Genomic DNA, 19,429 nt, shown 5'->3' with positions numbered 1-19,429 from the left:
CCTGAATTCTTAAAAGTTCCACCATATTGCTAAATATTGCTAAAATGAGGAAACAACAATAAATCAATTCGAGGTTCAATTTGGCAACTTGCTAAACAATGTACATCAAGATTTACCCTTTTTTCAAAAGGTTAGTTTATCCCTTTCCGTTCTTTTAACGTTTTATCATTAAATTACTATTTTTTAACACATTTTTTGGATAAAATCATTATTTGACCCTAATGTGCAATTCATATGCTTTAGAGCAAAACCTCCCTCTTCTGCGTAGAGCTCGAGATTGTATATATATATATATATATATATATATATATATATATATATATATATATATATATATATATATATATATATATATATATATATATATATATATATATATATTGTATTGTACTTTGATTTTTTATTATTAATTTCTGTACAATGAAGGTGTGTTTTGTTGGTAAAGACTTATTAATATTCGTCTGACAAAGACACAAGAAATGTCTTTTTTTATGTTCTTTCACTGACGACAAAATTCAATAACATTTTACCTATGTACATAAATAAGTTTGGATGAATAAATCCTCTGACTCTCTTCCGCGAAAGCGGATATTATTAATAAATGTCTGTCCGTCTGTCCGAGGCTCAGCAGCTCAAAGTTGACTTCCAATATATATTTAATTATTTTCATAACGTTGATCTACCCTAGCAACAGAAATCATATACAAAGACAAAATGCCAATTAAAAAAAATGATTTTAATTAATTTCAGTTCTAATGCCTATGTAAACTTGTCCGCCAAACTTGTCGGACGGAAGGGAATATCCTTTTTTTTTACTACAGCAAATATTCCTATGTACTGTATAGCCAGAATGTCTGCGTAGATTTTTTTTTTCGTATTTACAATCAGAATGAAAGTGTTAAAATCTTTCGTGGAGACATATTATAAGTGCTTCAGATGAAACTTCTACATTTTTTTTTTACTTTTTTGCGAAAGAACAAGGTGACAGGTGCCCGAAAAATCAAAGATGCAGACAGCATATTTAAATTCTGTATGTAAAAGTCACAAAGAACGTTTAATAAAAATTGGTATATGAATTATTCATTTAGCAAGTCGTGTGCCAAAAGCTTTCAACCACAGGTAGAATGTTCCACCTCGCGCGAAACGGGACTTGATTTTATCAACAAAAATCACGGTACCAGTACGGAGAGAGGTAAATAAATAGTTCTGTAAATACTTGCACAAAGAAAGAGCAAACAGAGCAACGGAAACAAAATCTGTGGATCTAAAATTTGAAAAATTATAAATTAATATTGATTTTGGATATTTTGTTTGCTCAAATATTTTTTTCTAGGTGATGGAATTTATCGAAGCGTGCCGCAACTTGGCGTAGGAATACAAGGGACGATGTTCTCTCAAAGGGAACACGAGCGAAAAACTTTGTTGTGAGAAAATCAGGTCGCGGGAGCAATGGATTACATTTTAAACCGAAAATAACATAAGAAAACCGCGTGGATCTTAAAGTAGTCATTTGTTGGAATACTTATCAATGATGCCGTGAAAATGTGAATCAATTTGTGCAGAAATTAGTAATTTGGAGTTATGGAGCACTTACTACTGTGTCTTGTGTGTGTATTGGCATTCGTTTTGGACACACAAGGTATGCAAATGAACCAACATGCATCTTTCATATTGCACGACGTCTTGGGGGTTTCAGTTTAACACTGAACTCTATTTTAATTTAACAGACTTTATTCATAGTTTAACAAATAATAGAAAATGTAATTCTGTAATAGTAATTATGCGCAAATTAATTTAAATTACACAAAAAACTTTTGAAAAGTTAAAAGTTTTGATTTGGTATAAGCCTGTATGATATATATCACCGTAAAGTACTGCTAAATTCTGAATTTTGCTCAGAAACAATTTTAAAATTTGTTTTTATACTTTTTCTTCTTTTTTTTTAAAAAAAAAATACCTGATAACTTTATATTTCTATTTTTTTAAATAAAGCTTTTTAATTGTTCCTTTATTGACAGTTATTTGTTTTCTTGATAATATACAGGGTTCCCCTCCTGTTTGCCAGATCCCTGTTTGAATGGAGGCTTATGTCAAACAAGTGGCAGCAAAAGTTATTGTATGTAAGTGTCTACAGGTCATCCCAAGGTCAATGCTATGGCAACTGAATGATGTGACATTGACCTCAATGAAAAAGTAAAGAGTCAAATTGTCAGAAAAATGATAATCATTGTTTTTTAAAATTATTTCTCAAGATTCATTCTTGAATCAAATGTGAGATTCATCATGAAAAGTATTCACATTATATAATATTGTTAAAAGGGCATGTAGAAGTTTTGTCAAAAAAGTATTTTGTGCATTACAATAAGCAATAAGTTGAGACCTGGAAAGAGAAATCATAATGGTACAAAAATCATTGTTTAAAACAATAAATTAATTCATTTGAAATCTTTTATCGCAAACAATTGGTTTTTTAAGTGCTGTAAAGGTTTCACAAGTGGTGAAATTGCTTAGAAACCTAAATATTGTTCCTTTTTAAGAACATCTTGAATGCCCTATGAATGTTTTTCAGCTGATTCATGAACCTGACTTTATGATGTTACTAAATGCTGAAATGAGCTAGATCAACAATCAGTGGAGGCTTTTTTCCCTCTTCATTAATCATCTGTAATTTAGAAGTTTATCTGTAGAATTTTGTAATGAAGTTGGGTTTTTTGGCATATTTACAGTTTCTTGTTTTATTAGAACTTCTTTCTTATTATGTGAATCCTTAAAAACTAGAAGATATGGCGTCGGGAAGTTTAGAGCCAACGATAATCATTATTTATTCAGAACAGAATTGAAATTAATGATTTGTTGTCCTAACAAATATATTTATGGGCAAACATAATGAAACTTATCTATTACAATATATAATATCCAGATTTTTTTTTCTCATACTTTATCAGGAACTCCCAATTTTCAAATAGACTCTAGTATTCATAACAGTAACCCAATACTGTTCTGTTGATAATCAAAGTAACACGTCCCACTTAGAATTGTTTTTTTCATAATTGGCATTTTATATCAGATTTAGCAGCCTGAGAAGTATTTTTGTTTAAATCAACTATCTTTGGTCATCTCCAGTTGTCTTTGACAGCAAGGGTATATTGGTATTTAACATTGTAACGTCTTCTTTGTCAAGGGCTTTAACGAATTAACGTCCGTCCTATACCTCCGGGAATCAAGGCTTTGTACTCTTAAATCTGTTTTCAAAACCTAAAGAGATTTGTATACTATGTTCTACTTAAGATAGGTACAGATATTTTAATTTATTGTGTAAACAACTTAAATGCAACTTGTATTGGTTTTTTGTTGAATGCTCAGACACATGTTTGAGGTAATTTTCTCATCACACTTTAGGGGATTTAGGGATTCTACAGACAGTCTTAAAGCTGCACAAGTATTTGTATCTTAGTGTTTCAGACAAAAGTACTGTTATAAATAAATATCTTCAAACATAAAAGCGGAGACTTTCTCCTGGCTTAAAGCTTCATACTACTGCAAACAGACAAGAGAAAGCTTTAATCATAGTATTTAATTGGGTTCCTCTTTTGTATTACTTTTGTCTGTAAGAGAAAATAAGTTTGGTGTTTTTTGAGTGTTCTTTGTACCTTTAATAGTCACCTTAAGTTGAGGAATTCATTTCCAGGCTGAAATTGATTAAATAGTCACAGCACTTCGACATGTGCCTGTGCCATCAACTGTGAAATAGGGGGATTGTCAGTGTAAGGAAGGTGACAGGTGCACTCCGCAAAAACCTGGCCCATCTCAGGTAGAGTCCCGTTTAAAGGAACATCTGTTGGTCGACAATCTGTTGCATTTGAATTTAGGTGAATCTTGTGAAGGAATCTTAGAAATATGATGAATTGTCGTAATTTTTATAGGCTGATAAAAAAACGGGAACAGATAAAAGGCGTATTGTCACTGTTTATTAACAGAATATATTGGCCGGCAGGTGCATCAATGTTGCTAAGTTCCGTTTTTTATTAGAAATGTTTTATCTGACAGGTCTGACTTGGATATGTCAAATTTAGTATTGTTTTTGGGAGTTACGCCATTTAAAAAAGAAGTCTTTTTCTCTCTGCATAAGGAATGACTGTTACGGTTTCAGTAGACAGGATGGAAGTCTTTTTTTTTTTGTAGAAGAAAGAGATGTCTGCATTTCATTGTCCATTCTTCTACAGGTAAACAAGGTCTTGTCCAGCCCCATGGTCAACATCTGTCACCAGATTTTGGAGGGAAATGGGACCACACTCCACCTTGTTTGACCATGTAGGCATTAATAAAAGTCTCTTTGTGCGTGCGGATGACAAACATCCTAATTTCTGACGATATGTTGACATGGGCTTTGGTGTTTGATTTTGAAAGCTACACACAGGAACATATTTTTTGTTTGATTTTCATTAATATGTGTGTTTACTGGTGTTTAGTGGAGTCTTTGATGCTGTACTTTAATAATGTACACTCGCTGGATAAGACAGGCTGAAAACATGAGAGAATACATTACACCTGTATATTGCATGATAAGTGCAGAAACTAATCCCGGATTTAAACTTCAAAAGTTAACACTGGTCATTTATTTTTTGTGCAGTGTGAATTTTAAATGACTCGACATTTATTTCAAATAATAGGTACCTATTATCATGCTTATTAAACATAATAAAGAACAATTTTTTCATTCTTTAAAATCAAACAAATCATACACCTAAGGAAAATCTGATTTTAATGAAGTAATCTATTCATAAATGTTGATATAAGACCCCTAGTCTTTGGTTAAAATCTAATAATGGAGTAGTTATGGATAAATAAAAATGTTATTTGATCTTGGATAGAGCAAGAATTGGATGGCACAATTGAGAAATGAGAACAGAGGAATACTTGTATGGAGAAAATCTGACATCCTGGGAGTGGGGAGGGGGCACCCTCCACCTGATACTGAATTCCCATGAATTAGTAGGAGGGTGAAACACTACAAGCACAGATAAACATTTTAAGCTTATAAAGAGAGTTGGGATCTTAATTTGAAAGTGGTTTTTGATTTTAATCCATTGTATTTTGTTATACAGGTAAACTTCGGTATCTCGACATCGGATATGTCGACAACCTGGGATATGTCGACATCCTTCCGCGGTCCCGGCAGTATTTACTATATAAATGATTTGCAAAAACTCTGATATGTCGACCTCGGTATTGTCGACAACCCGGGTTATCTCGACGTATATTCACAGTCCCAAGAGCAAAATTTACCTGGCATATGTCGACATCGGCAATTTTCTGCTCTACTGAACCTAACTGTTTGTCAGATAGGTCGCTCGTCACGCACGGACGACTCCGGGTATCTCGACGTCGTCAAAGTTTCACACCTTTCACACCCATGTTTGACTGCACGCTGCTTAATTAATTTTATAGACTGTGTTTGTAGGTGAATCCCAAGCCCCTTCGGCGTCTTTGAGAAGTTAATTGAGCTTGGGTAATATCATTGCTAAATCTACACGATTCTGCGTAAATGTACAGAATGTTATTTATATCGAAACATAACATAACTTTTAAATTTGAAAAAGATAACTAAATTACAATGAATAACAAACACACTGAAAAATTCAAACTAAGGAATTAAAAAAATGTTTTAATGATATTTTGTAGTTAAAATGTATTCAACAGGAAACAATCCAATTAACCATGTTAACGACACGTTTGACCGAATCAGTCGTAATTCGTGCATCTGTAACATCACTACGTTAGTTTAGATACACAAATCTCTTTAAAGAAAATTGATTTTAATGTACGTTCTTCCTGAATGAAATAAGAAAAAAAAATCCGCATTTAATTATTTTTTACCGTATATCGGATGTCGACTTTATACGGTTCGAAGTTTATAGAGCGCATTTCGTATCCTGTTCTGACGAAAAGGCAAGTTACACGCGAATGCAGCTCAATGCTGTAACTTTGTGCTGAAACTTTGAGAATTTAGAAAGATTTCGATAAAGAACAGGTTTTATAAACAAGATTTTTAAAATAACTTCTTAGATTTTTAATAAAAATAGAGGGAATTCTGAAGTATGATGAGCTACAGTCTATATTAAAGTCATGTACATATAATAAGCTTGTCTGTTTTGCTATGCAATGAAATCTTGGACGTCAAGTCTCAACTCTGATATCTCGACACCTCGGATATCTCGACATTTTCCGATGGTCCCGTCGATGTCGAGATAACGAAGTTTACCTGTACTTGTGTTTGAGGGAGTTTTATTTTTAGTAAATATAACATGTTTTGGACTTTAAGATTGAACTTAATGTCTTGACAGCGTTTTTTTTCCTTATATAACTGGTACCGATAAACGATACCATTCCCAATACCAAAAAAAAAAAGACTAAAAATTCCCAATTCAACTGCCAAGCAACAGGCTACGATGACATCGTATTTCTCTTTATATGAAACTGTACAAGTTGATCAATTGTTTCACTTCCACTTAAATAGAAAATAAAAATTCAAGAAATTTCTACCGATTAGTCGTAATGTGGTGGGACCTGTGGTGTAGCCAGCGTAGTGTCATACATTTTGAAAAATTGAAAGCATGAAAATGCGAAAACAAGGGACATTGATATGAAAAACAATAAATACTTGTTGTTTATTCTTTAAAACATGGAGTAATAGGTAATGAGGTTGGAATAAACGCAAAATGCATTTCATTTGTTTAAATGACAGAAAATTCTCCTTTGTTCTACTTCGATGCTATTTTTCCCAATTTAACCGGTACCGGATTCTTTCCCAATGGATAGAAAAAAATTGCTGCTTGACTTGCTTAGGTTTTGAAAAAAAATCCAAGACCTTTTGTTGCTACAGTAGTGAGTACTAGTGTCAACTCTGCTGCACAACACTCCTCTGCGGAAACTGTGCATTCGTATCAAATTTTAAATGTTCCAAGTACATTAAAAAGTAATGTTTAATAATCATTACTTGTATGTATTCAGAGATTGGGTATCCAGGGGCCTCATAGAGACATGGAAGCCAACAGCATGTGTAGAGGATGCGATAAGACTTCTTGGTAGAGCTCTCTAAATTAGCACATCATCTTTTTCACATCATAAAAAATCACAGGCACAGATGAAACAAAAACTCAGTTTGATGCTCTGTTTACAGTATTGCAAAACCATTTTGAAAGCAAGTGCTACTTGTGTTGTGAGTCAGATAAAATAAATATTCAGCAAAATGATTCAGTGTATAATAGGGGTTCTGTCTTTGAACTCTTTGATTTAGCATTAGGTAGCCTTTGTTGCTGTGTAATTTCTATACCTTTCCAAGTCCCATGAAATCCTTAATTTGGTAAATTGGAAGCTTGTAAATAACAGGTTGAAAGAATATGCAAACATTTAGAAAATCTCAGCTAGTATGTATAAATATGCTTAATGCTATACTTATTGTTCAATTACTGATACCAATAGATTTGAAGCATCTCAGATTAGTAACTCTATGGGTCAGCTAAGAATATACCTGAGAGCCCTGGTCAATCTAGTTAAATAAGGTACATGGTGTGACAGGGTGTAAAATCTTGACCTAGAAAACATGAATGTCACCCTAGTATTGTATTGATATATATAAAAAGGTAAAGGAGTGATTGGCCAAAATAAAAACCATGATTGACAAAGTAAGACAGAAATTTGGTGGGATTCATGAAATTCAGAAAGGAACAGGCAATGTTGTCTTTGATATAGACTGGATGATTGCATGTAACAGCATAAACTGAGACAAACTTTCCATTTAACTGAAGTTAGGTAGATAAAAGGATAGGTGAACATGGTTATTTGCTTTAAATTGACAATAATTACACTTAGGTCCATAATTTATCCAGAGCCGTCAAATTCCTGAAGATGTTTTTAGTTTCTTTTTCTTCTCTGCTACTTGATTGGCTGTATGTTTATACTTAACAGTGCTTCATGTCCCTGCCAAAAGTTGAATTTACAGCACAAAGGGTTGATTGAAATAGGATAAAATTCACCTGCTTTTAATAGAAAATGTATGGAGTTGGGATTATTGTATATAAATGTTTTGGCAAGAAAGGTTTGTGTAGCATCTTTGTTGAGAGAGGTACATAGAAGCAATATTGACTGCCTTGTCGTACAAGCATATGAGATTAGTAGAGGTGCATTGTAGTTATTAACAGTTAGGTTCAGGGATAAACCCTGTCAAGGAGTGAATATCCACTGACTTGATTAGCAGGGTCTTTTGTCATCGTTGTTGGAGGATACCCGTTCTGTCCCACCCATTTACCAGTGATTCTAAAGGCTTTTGTGTAACTGTGAAGTAATACGAAAACTAGTGAGGGAATGTGTGAACGGTGGTGAGATAAACCAAACAAGGGAAATAAAAAGAGTATATCACACACACCAGGGTGTTTGTTGGGTGGGGTGGATAATGAGTCAGTTAATCAGTAATAAACCAATTATATATGTGTATTTATGAGTTATGCCTCTGTCATAAGCTTGGCACTGATGTTTGTCACTGAGTGAATGCCAAAGAATTGCCAATCTGCAGTCATTAATGTGTTCTGTGTTGAAGTATATAGTTAATGGAAAAGAATGGCCAAGGATCAAAATACACAAGAAGAAGATATTTATAAATCCTGCCAGATTCATTAAACAACAGAATGTCTGAGGTGGTCAAGCTGATACCTAATACAGGTACATGTTTTGAGAAATCTGCAGGGCTATATATAGAAAAGATAAATGGCCTGCTGGTTTAGGGAGAGTAAATCTTGAAATCTTGAAGATTGACCATTGCTTTTTAAGCATACTGATTTGATGAACCAATGATTTTTATCCATAAAGTGGACCTTGTCAAGTAAACTGACACACTATAATGAAGTATTTGATGCAACATTGAACTTGAATGGCCAAACTGACGAAGGAAAATTTAAGCATTATTTTTATCCCTGATTTAGGAAAAAATATTTGAAAAGCAAGATTCAAGTCATTGGAGAATTGCTTTTATGCACAGAATTATTATTTGCCCTTTTATTTTGTGGTTTTTTAAATAAAAGAATAAAATGTTCAGTTATATTTCAATGCAAGATGCATACTAAATTTTAGTACAAAATTATATCATATAATACTACACTGTATATATGTATACAATGTATTTGTTTCACTTGAAATCAGTTTAGGACAATCTCCTCTTGGTCATCGGCATAAATGTGTATACATAAAATTATTGTAAATTCCATTCTTTTGGTTAGTGATGACAGACCCCTATTTATCTAGTGCATATGGAGTTTTTGACTTCTGTAATGCTGGTAATATGTTGCATGTGGTGGGGAGATGGAGGCAGTATTACTAAGAGAGGATGGAGGAGGATCAGTGACGGGTGAGGAAGGAATTCTCAGGGTGAACACCCGAAGTTAATGGACATGTGTACACCAATTAGGGAACAGTTTATGCGGTTGTGTTCAGAGTCTACTTATTCACAATCAACACAGGGATGGAAAGGGGGATAAACAATTGAGGGGTTGTAAACTAATGGGGAAGACAAATTGGGACTGCCTTAGTCTTGCTGAAGATTTGTATCTAACCTAACAAAAGTTATCCTTGCTGCGTAGTCATAACATGACTGAGGAAGTTTACGCAAATTTGGGAATAATAGAAGTTTTTTCCTTACTTTACAAAAACTTTGTAAAACAGAGGATTTTTTTTTCTAGAATCTGTGTTTAAAACAAGTTGTCATCGTTTTCTTACTTCACAAGATTATGTAAGGAGTGAAATCAAGATCTGTTTATTTATTTGAGTTATCAGAATGCTGATAAAATGTAGTCTGTTTAGCAAAGATATGATATCAAAATCAGTTAGGTCATGTTTAAAGGTTGAGTCGTTAGGTGTGCTTTCTTCAGGTAATGGCTTGGAGCACCTGTCGTTAGAGGGCATCTGATTGGCCAGTTTCTACTTACCATAAGATACATACTTCAGAGCGGTGCATATGGTGTGTTATAAAGAAGGTGATAGATCGCTTGATCTATTATGCAGAATTTAGCTTTGTCTACATTTGATCGACATCTCAAGTTCACAAAAAATAAACGTAACTTTGAAATTGATTGATTGCATTATAAATACAATCCATTTTTGTCTAAGTTGAAAGAGATTTTTTAAGAAAAATATTAGTTTTACAGTGTGAAATAAGTCAGTATTTATGTGGTATTTATGGAGTTGAGGTATAAAAAGAATCATTTATATTTATATCTTTATACCCAATCTGTAATATATATACATAATTTAAGTATATGGTTGTATCTGTATGCTGTTAAGGTATTAAAAATGAAAGCTGAATCAGATTTCAAAGACTCGCATGTCTACATGGTCTACAAGAGGATTTCATTTCATTCTCTTTGAACAAGGAAATGCTGTAGGATTTCCATCTTATGCACTGGAATGCCATCGAAATCTTTTTGATCATCATGGTCCGAGGTATCTGTTCATCTTTTTATGTTGACTGAATAAATTGTCGAGTATGACAGCTGGATTTGGAGTGTCGCAAAATGGTGCAGGTTGTAATTAGATTTAGCCTAGTTTTATTGAAGTGTTTCACCTGTCTCGGGAGAAATAGCTGTGTTTACCTATAGCCATTCACACCTGTCTCGGCTTTTCTAATCGCCCCATTAAACAACAGTAAACCTTTACCTGAAGTCGTTCCCTCTTCAAACAGAACCGAGTCTTGCAAGAGTTATCTATCTTAATGCAGGAATAATTATTAGAAGTACATACATTGATAAGTATAAAATTACTGCTAGGAGTGCATATTGTACCACGTGTGGAAGTGGTCTGTTTACGCCTTTTAGGGTTTTTCTTATTTTCATTTCGATACTTTATTGAGACCTGTCAAAATGCGAAGCAAGTGATAAGCTTGAGTCACCTAGCAATGAATGAGGATCAAATTTGTATAAAATACAGGCAAATATTATCATGTTGGGTGTCTATATACATTACAAACGACAAATCTTATGATATGGGGATTTAAATTGAAAATTTAGGGGTACCAGTCCTGAGCTATGTTCAGCATGATCATAATGGGTTCATATAAATACCACGCTGTAGCAGATTGCATAGCTGCTGGAGATTATTATTGGAAAAAATATACCATTTATGGATCTTTTAAAAGTGTGGATTTTTACTGGTATCTCAAATATGTTTTGAGGACATGTTTTACTAAAAAAAAATTGTGACGTTTTGTGTTTTGATGAATATATTTACCATTTTTCTGAAATAAGGGTTTTATTCTATTTTTGATTCGAAAAAAAAAAGAGCAAGGTTCCCACATCAGTTGCTTTACTATAATCTTATAGCTGGGCTATTGATTATCTATATTTATGCCCCCCTTCGAAGAAGGGAGGGCATATTGCTTTGCTGCTGTCTGTTGGTCGGTCGGTCCATCTGTGTGTCTGTCTGTTGGTCCACCAACAGTTTCCGTTCATTTTCTTTGCAGAAGTTGCACATACTGAAAAGAAATTTGGTTTGCAGATTTATCGTAAGAATATCTAGGTCAAGTTCTGTTTTGTTTATGATTGAGCAATTTTTGACAGAGTTATGCCCCTTGGACTTAGAAACATTCCAATTATTTGCAGTTTCTGTTCATTTTCTATGCAGAGGTTGCACATAATGAAATGAAATTTGGTATACAGATTCATCATAAGAATATCTAGGTCAAGTTCTGTTTTGGGTACGATCGAGCAATGTTTGAAAGAGTTATGCCCCTTGGACTTAGAAAAATTCCAATTATTTGCAATTTCCGTTTATTTTCTTCACAGAGGTAGCACATACTGAAATGAGATTCCTTATGCAGATTTATCACAAAAATATCTAGGTCAAGTTCTGATTTGGGCACGATCGAACAACTTTTAACAGAGTTATGCCACTTGGACTTAGAAAAATTCCAATTATTTTGGGGGGAGGGATAAGTGTTTCACAAACTTCTCTTGTTGATATTTTGGGTTGTTCAAAGGCCCCATTCCCTATTCAACAAGATGTGTGTGTAAAATACTGATGCCCCCGTATGGCAGCTTATGGCGAAGGTTAAAGTTTCTCAAATGCAAGTCAAACTCCATGGTCAAGAGATGAAAAATGTTGTTACCTAAAGAAAGGATCTGTGTCAATGGATATACCTTGTAAATATGAAAGCCCAAGCACCAACCATTCAAAAGTTATGGTCAAGGTTGAAGTTTTCAAAGGGTCAAAATTAATGTAACACAGAAGACTTCGTCATAAGAAATACACATGCAAAATATAAAAGCCCTAGCACCAATTGTTCAAAAGTTATGCTGAAGGTTAAATTTTTTCAAAAGTAGGTCAAACTCCAAGGTCAAGGTCAAAAAGCTAAAATTAATGGTATGCAGGGGAAGCCCTTGTCATAAGAAATACACATGCAAAATATAAAAGCCCTAGCTCCAACTGTTCAAAAGTTATGGCCAAGGTTTAAGTTTTACAAAAAAGGGTCAAACTCTAAGGTCAAAGTCAAAAGATCGAAAATATTTACACTCATGGAAAAGCCTTGTCACAATAAATACACACGTGAAATATAAAAGCCCTAGTACCAACTTTTCAGAAAAGCTGAAACTTACGTGGATCGAAGCATCTTTGGGTAGTGTAAATCCTAAATTGTTCAAATCAGGATCCCCGGGGGTAGGATGGGGCCACAATAGAGAATCCAAGTTTTACATTGATTTATATAGAAAAAAATCTTTAAAAATCTTCGTCTCAAGAACCACTAGGCCAGAAAAGATTCTAAATTGTTCAAATCATGACCGCCGACAGTGGGGTAAGGCCACAATAGGTATTACAAGGGGGAAAATCTGGTGAAGAACAGGAGGGCGAAAGTTACTCAGGTGAGGGATGTGGCCCATGGGCCTCTTGTTTCTTTTTCTGTCTGCAAAATTTTTTTTCCAGTTCTTCCATCCATGATCTCAAATAGGCTGTAACTAATTTAAGTACAAACTTAGTAATTTTTAGTCAAGCTGAAAGGTTTCATATCAATGTCATACTGAGAGGTCAAAGGTTAGATATAAAATTGTCATTGCAAGGACATTTTCATTCATAAACAGGAATTGTATGTATATATAGAGTGTCTGCCAGTAGGATCCTAAATGATTTTCCTTTGCCATCCTGTATAGTTAGGGACAAACAGTGACAACACAGAAACAAATGAATGCCATATGTATGCAAGCAAGAGCTGTTAAAGCATATAGCAGAATATAAGAAAACTATTTTTATGAAGTATTTACCTAAAAAAAAAAAGTAGAGGGGAATGAAATATGCATTGTAACTTAACATCAGTTTGCTCAATGCTTTAGAAACCCTCAGAACCTCAAAAGTCCTTCAAAATCTTGGATTTATGCTTACATAACCCTTTTATAACATAGCTTATTGATGCTGGTTTTCTTTATTTTTTATAAAAAAAAATGTGAAATTTAAGTAACTTTGATCACAAGACAGGTTTACGTGTTATCTGTTTGTTTTATTTAAAATTTTTGATATCCCACTTTGTAAATGATGTATATATTTTTTATTGCCAAATTTAAAAAAAAAATGCTTCTATACAGATACACATAAATATATTTACTTATATATATAATCTTATATATTAAAAATACATGTACATGTAGTGTGTATTTGCAGAAAATTGTTCATAAAATGCATTTTCAAATGGTTTTTCACACGTTGTATGTGATATGGTCAGCTTCAGTGTAATTTATCATGTGAATTCAGTTTCTGTGGCAGTTCCAATACTTGCCTTTATGTTAAAGTGATTATTTTTCTGTCAAGCATTATGCAATTATGGACTCTTTTGGTGGTGAATATGGTTTGTTTTTCACCAGAAAAATATCCAAATTGACCAAGGCAAAGGCGAGGTCAATATTGATATTTTTCTGGTAAAAAACAAGCCATATTGACCACTGAAAGAGTCCTTAATTGTTTTATTATATATAAAGTATGGAGAATAAATATTTAACATTGAAAGCTGTATGACGACACCATTTTTATTACCAAACTTCTGTCGTAGTAAGATTTTAAATGTCCAGATTACAAATATTATATCTTCCTTGTTTTCCTTTCATTGTGTGTAAGACTTCAAAATGTTTGGAAAATGATACAACGATAAGCTTGTCTTACATTTTTCTTGCTCTGATATGCAGTTGTCTCCAGTCATTGCAACCGTGTTTACAACATTGTTAGAAGTGTCATCTATGATGTCACAATCGCCGCTGCATGCACACTGATCAACCTTCTTGTGAATACGGCCTCAAATCCAGTGAATATAGTGTTTTGAACCGATTGCGTTTTTGTAGATAATAAAGGAACTAAAAATAGACAATATAATAATGTATGTTACTGTATATTCCAGATGTGGTGAAAATTATGTAGGAGAGTACTGCCAAGATGACAACCCATGTAGACCGGATGCTCATTTTTGTGAGAACAACGGAACATGTCGAATAATATCGACTGCTGCTGGATTTAAAGGACGCTGTGATTGTAGATTAGGTAATAATTTGGAGAGTACACAAATTAAGAAAGGTATTAGAGGTACCAAAATTTTATGCATTGTAACTATTTAGAGTTATCTTTCTTTCCATAGGCAGTGCAATTTTGAAGTTCATTTGGACAGAGTTGTCTTTCTTTGCTCTGAAACTTGCTGTACAATCTAAAAGAAGCATGGAAAATTATTTTATGAAGATAGAAAATGAAAAAAGAGTTCACAAAGAAACTTGTTATATGAATGTTGATCAGATATCAAAATTTTGTTATGTATGGAAAAATTTAGATACAGCATGAATTATAACTTTTTACTTTGAAATGATATATTATTAATAAGTTTTTTATATGACCTTATGAATTTGTAGGATACTCAGGGACATTATGTGAAATTCTAGACCCCACCAGTGTGTGTTACAATAATCCTTGTCAGTATGGGGGGACCTGTTACAACACTGTTAGTCTTCAAGATTATGCCTGCTCTTGTCCAGTTGGCTACAGAGGTATGTAAAAATCATTTTAGTAGCTATCTCATGATTGGAAGAGATTAACCTACTAAAAATTTAATGTTTTTTAATTTTGTTTAAATATACTTCATATAAAAGGGTGTTAAAACTTTAAGAATTCAGATCAAAATCATAAAGTATTGAAGCTCAAAAAAACCAAATAAAGATCATTTTAATTTAAAATATTTAGAAATAGAAGTGTCAAATATTCCTTTATAAACTACAATGGTAAATGAAAGTTATAGATAATTCCAATTAAATGTTCCTTAGGAATAAATTTTTCTTGAGTAATATGGATCTGAAGAAATGACACAATATATTCTGATAATTATCCTTCTTAATCTGGTAATTCTGTTAATTTGACACTTGTTAATGTGATACTGCATGGTTCTAACATTCACATTTTATATTTCTGGACCCCTTCTTACAAAAGAACTTACAACTAAGACCAAAATGTTATTTTGCAAATAACTTTTATCTTTATATTTATTTGAAAATGGTATTTATCATTTTTAAAAAAAAAAGAGTTTGAAGAAATATATAGACGAATTTCACATTCTTAAGAGTTATCTCCCATTGTCGGCGTAACACTCATTTTTGTCCCTTTAACCTTTGTAACTTACCTGTAAATATTTTCAACCTTCAAACGGAATCAGACAATTTTGACCCATACCTGAATTGCCTTAGTACATGTATGGGGCAACATGAAAAACATAATGAACATATTGAAACGGATTTAATTTGCAAGATATTGCCCCAAAAAGTTGGTAATATTATAGAAGGAAAACAGTGTCTTACGCCGGTTGACACCAGATTGACCCGCAAAGGGAAATAACTTTCATAAATGTGAAATTTGTCTATTCATACAAGTAATTTTGCATAGAATTATTAATTTTGCAATAACAAAAATAATTATACACAATGATTTTGGTCTTAGTTGTAAGTTCTTTTGTAAAACAGCACCCCGGTTATTCCTATAATTATGATAATTAATTCTTTGACCTGATGCTGGTTATCCTGATTTGTCAATGAAATGTTCAAATTCTTGAAAGGATGTTCACCAAGATGTTTTAACCATTCACCCTTCGACCTTGACATAAAAGTAAATGAAAATATTTTATTTTGTTGAAATTCAACATGAACTTAACACTTAGGTAAAGCATTGTGTTCCAAATTCCACCATTAAAGTTGACCTTGTATGTGAACTCTGACCTTTTATTTGGTATATGAAACATGATTAGCTCTGTTGTGGATAACCTATTCAGATCATTGTGTTCTAACTTCACAGATAAATAAATCAGGATGAGGTTTTCAAATACTAACCAACAGAACTACCTTGACTTTTGACCTTTAGATTGGTGATGAAACATTTTGAACTCTGTTGGAGATAACCTAATCAGAGTTATATGATAATAATCTAACTACACAGAGAGATAAAGCAGGATAAAAGGATTTAATTAAACATGAATTTACTTTGATTCATCTGATCATCTTGGTATTGGCCTCTTTCATGGATAAGTTTTCCTTATTATTATAAACCCCCCCCCCCCCCCCAGCACAGGTTTTGAGACATTATCTGTTTTGTGCAATCAAGTTTAGTCCATAATTTTCTAATGAAGAAACATTGGAAGTTCTTGCCTCAAACAAAGATTGGTTATGACCAGAGGATGTGTCATTTTCTTGACTAAAGGTCATTTTGGCAAGTTCAAGCTCACTTCTATCAAAATGTAATCAGGAATTTTAAAAAAAATTACAGGGTATAATTTTATGAGCTTGCTCATAGTACCTGTAGTCTTTTGTAAGTTTCATCTATCCTTTGCAGGTGCCATTGCTTACTGGTTAGAAAATTTAGTTTTTCAGTAAAAAAAATAATCATTAAAAATAATTCTGTATTTTCAAAATGTAGACTTACTGACTCCCCAGTTTTCACTTTATGCATTGTCAACCAACTACTATTTCAATGTTTCGTGAATGAAATTTGAATGAGTTATTCCCAAATATTGTAGGAGTGAATTGTTCAAAGGTGGATCACTGTGCACCCAAGCCTTGCCGTAATCAAGGGGAGTGTCACGCCCTGGATGATGGATACCAGTGTAACTGTCGCATGGGATATAAAGGACCTACATGTATGGAAGATATCAACGAGTGTCAGGATCATCCAGATATTTGCCAGAATGGAGGAACATGTGATAACAGACCAGGATCCTACATGTAGGATTTGTATATATAATTATGTATAGATAGGTTTAAAATCTCTGTAAATTCTGTCTGTGCATTAGCTAAGACTTAGCTATGACAAAACCAAGGTCCAAAGCACCCTTTACTTATGTAAAAGGTGCTTTGGACCTTAGTTTTGTCACTGGTAATTTTGATAGGAAAAGAAATTGTCTTAAAATGGACCAGGGGAATTTGAAGTTTGTAATAAGTAGCTGATTAAGACATTTTGCTCACATATAAATTAGGATTTACCTAAATGGGTAAGGCTAGGATAAATATGATGTACGTGCTAGGAAATTAGGATGATCTCATTTTTTTGTAGTCAAGGACAGTGTAAAAATGGACAGCAGTGAAAAAATTATTGATTAAAGAAATTGCATCTTGTTACTGGGATTATAACTGTTACCATTTTTCTTAACTTCTCCAAAAGTTTACCAATACATTTTGAGCTACAAACATGGTAGATACTTCATTATTAGCCACATGAGATCAAACTTCATGCCAGGTCAAATTCACTGATATCAGGTGAAGATGGGATCTTGTTGCTTTCTGGGACATAATGATTTGGAATTGTGTTTCAGAGTTTTTTTTCGTAAATATTTTTCATTCATATTTTGAGCACAAATAATATGGCTACACAATATTAATGAAAATAATTTGTTCAAGGAAATTGTGTAGGTTTGAGGTCCAATTTGGATAACAGAAGTGTGAATTCTAGATATTTTAGTGTACATATTCTGAATGAGGAATTCAAGAATAGATTTTACATGAAATGATGTCCATCTTTTGAATAGCAAGCTTTCAAATTGCAATACATATTTATAGGCATTACTGTTGATCTATGCTTGTTTAGGTTGTGCAAAGAGTTTGAATTTTCCTTTATTTTTCCCCTTAATATTTAAGTTGTGGTTTAGATTCTGATCCTCTTTTATTCCCTTAGTTTTGGTGTTGGTCCTCGATCAGGATCGATCAATAAAATTGTCCTATCTATTTTCATTGTCAGCAGTTGGATAAGTGTCATGTCTATAAAAAACGTGATCAAATCTGCCCTATCTTGTTACCATGCAAAACGAATGTGAATGTGTCAACTTAATAACTACATGGTCATATACCTGGGCTTAATTCTGATTTTCCTGCTGGCTGATTGGCCACATTTTAAGCTAAAACTGGTCACATGTCTGTCATGTGACTCTATGTGGCGGGTCCTGGTCTGGCTGCTTTTTACCTGTCTTTGTTACCTGTTATCTGAAGCAATCTGACACATCTAATTCCACAAACAAAGAGAAAAATAATGGTATTGATCTTGCAATCAGCCTCATAATGACTGTGATAAATCTTGCCTTTTTGATCATCATTCGTTCAATTATTTGAGGAGACTAAATGAATAATTTACAGGAAAGCTTTGTAATTTGAAGCAGATTTGTTGTGTGCTTTGATTTTGAGGTGAAGGTGCACTGAACTTTAAGATTATTATAGGTGATCACATTTCCACAAGAAGTACTGTGTAGTAACTGATTTAATTTTCTTTATGCTTAATTAAGTACTAGAAAACTGATAATAATTTGTAAACTTTTCTTTATCAAATTGAAAATAAATATCTAATGATGCATGCATGGATTTGAACATGATGTGACTATATTGTGACCAGTTGCTTACACCTTAGCAAATATGACCAGTGGATTTTGATATTATCTGGCATGGACTGCTAATTGCCAGGCCTATGTTTCTTTCTTTGTTTTAATATTAATTACCAGAATTGATTGACAGGTAGGACAATGATGATAGGTATGAACACATTCTGGCCACAAGCCAGTGCACTTACCCCCCTTGTTTGACAGGTGCTTCCTGACAGATTACCTATATATCAATTAATAAATGGCCTTAAACTTCATGCTTTATCATTTACGCAAAAACCAATTTTATTTCCTCCAGCTTTATTTTTACAAATTGTAGAATAGTAGGGTTGATTGTGGCCAGGGAAGATCTACAGCACAGAAACTTCTTTTTTTCTAAATTTAGTAGCTGAATTTTTTGTACTTTATTTTATGACAGCATTGTGGTGACTTAATCTGTTCTATCTTGATAGCAGGTATTCAGTCCTTGATATCAAGTTATATAGGTCTATCACACAATGCTGGTGTTGCCTTTCAAAAGTT

The 19,429-nt window shown here is 33.2% G+C and overlaps 1 protein-coding gene across 1 annotated transcript in view; it reads left to right on the top strand.

Annotated features, from left to right (window-relative positions):
* Nucleotides 1–1,375: 1,375 nt before the first annotated feature.
* LOC133197186 (neurogenic locus notch homolog protein 1-like) overlaps nucleotides 1,376–19,429 on the top strand; it is a 49,646-nt gene continuing 31,592 nt past the window's right edge. The window contains exons 1-5 of the mRNA XM_061333084.1: nucleotides 1,376–1,639; nucleotides 2,045–2,120; nucleotides 14,420–14,559; nucleotides 14,919–15,053; nucleotides 17,063–17,267. Coding sequence (XP_061189068.1) covers nucleotides 1,582–1,639; nucleotides 2,045–2,120; nucleotides 14,420–14,559; nucleotides 14,919–15,053; nucleotides 17,063–17,267 — 614 coding nt within the window. The 5' untranslated portion in view covers nucleotides 1,376–1,581. The remainder of the gene's footprint in view (nucleotides 1,640–2,044; nucleotides 2,121–14,419; nucleotides 14,560–14,918; nucleotides 15,054–17,062; nucleotides 17,268–19,429) is intronic.

This window comes from Saccostrea echinata, unplaced genomic scaffold (assembly GCF_033153115.1).
Source record: "Saccostrea echinata isolate AGI-Se365-2 ecotype Australia unplaced genomic scaffold, CSIRO_AGI_Sech_v1 ptg000030l, whole genome shotgun sequence".
NCBI lineage: Eukaryota > Metazoa > Mollusca > Bivalvia > Ostreida > Ostreidae > Saccostrea > Saccostrea echinata.
The sequence above is the reverse complement of the archived record's forward strand: the minus strand, read 5'-3'. Positions and strand labels throughout refer to the sequence as shown.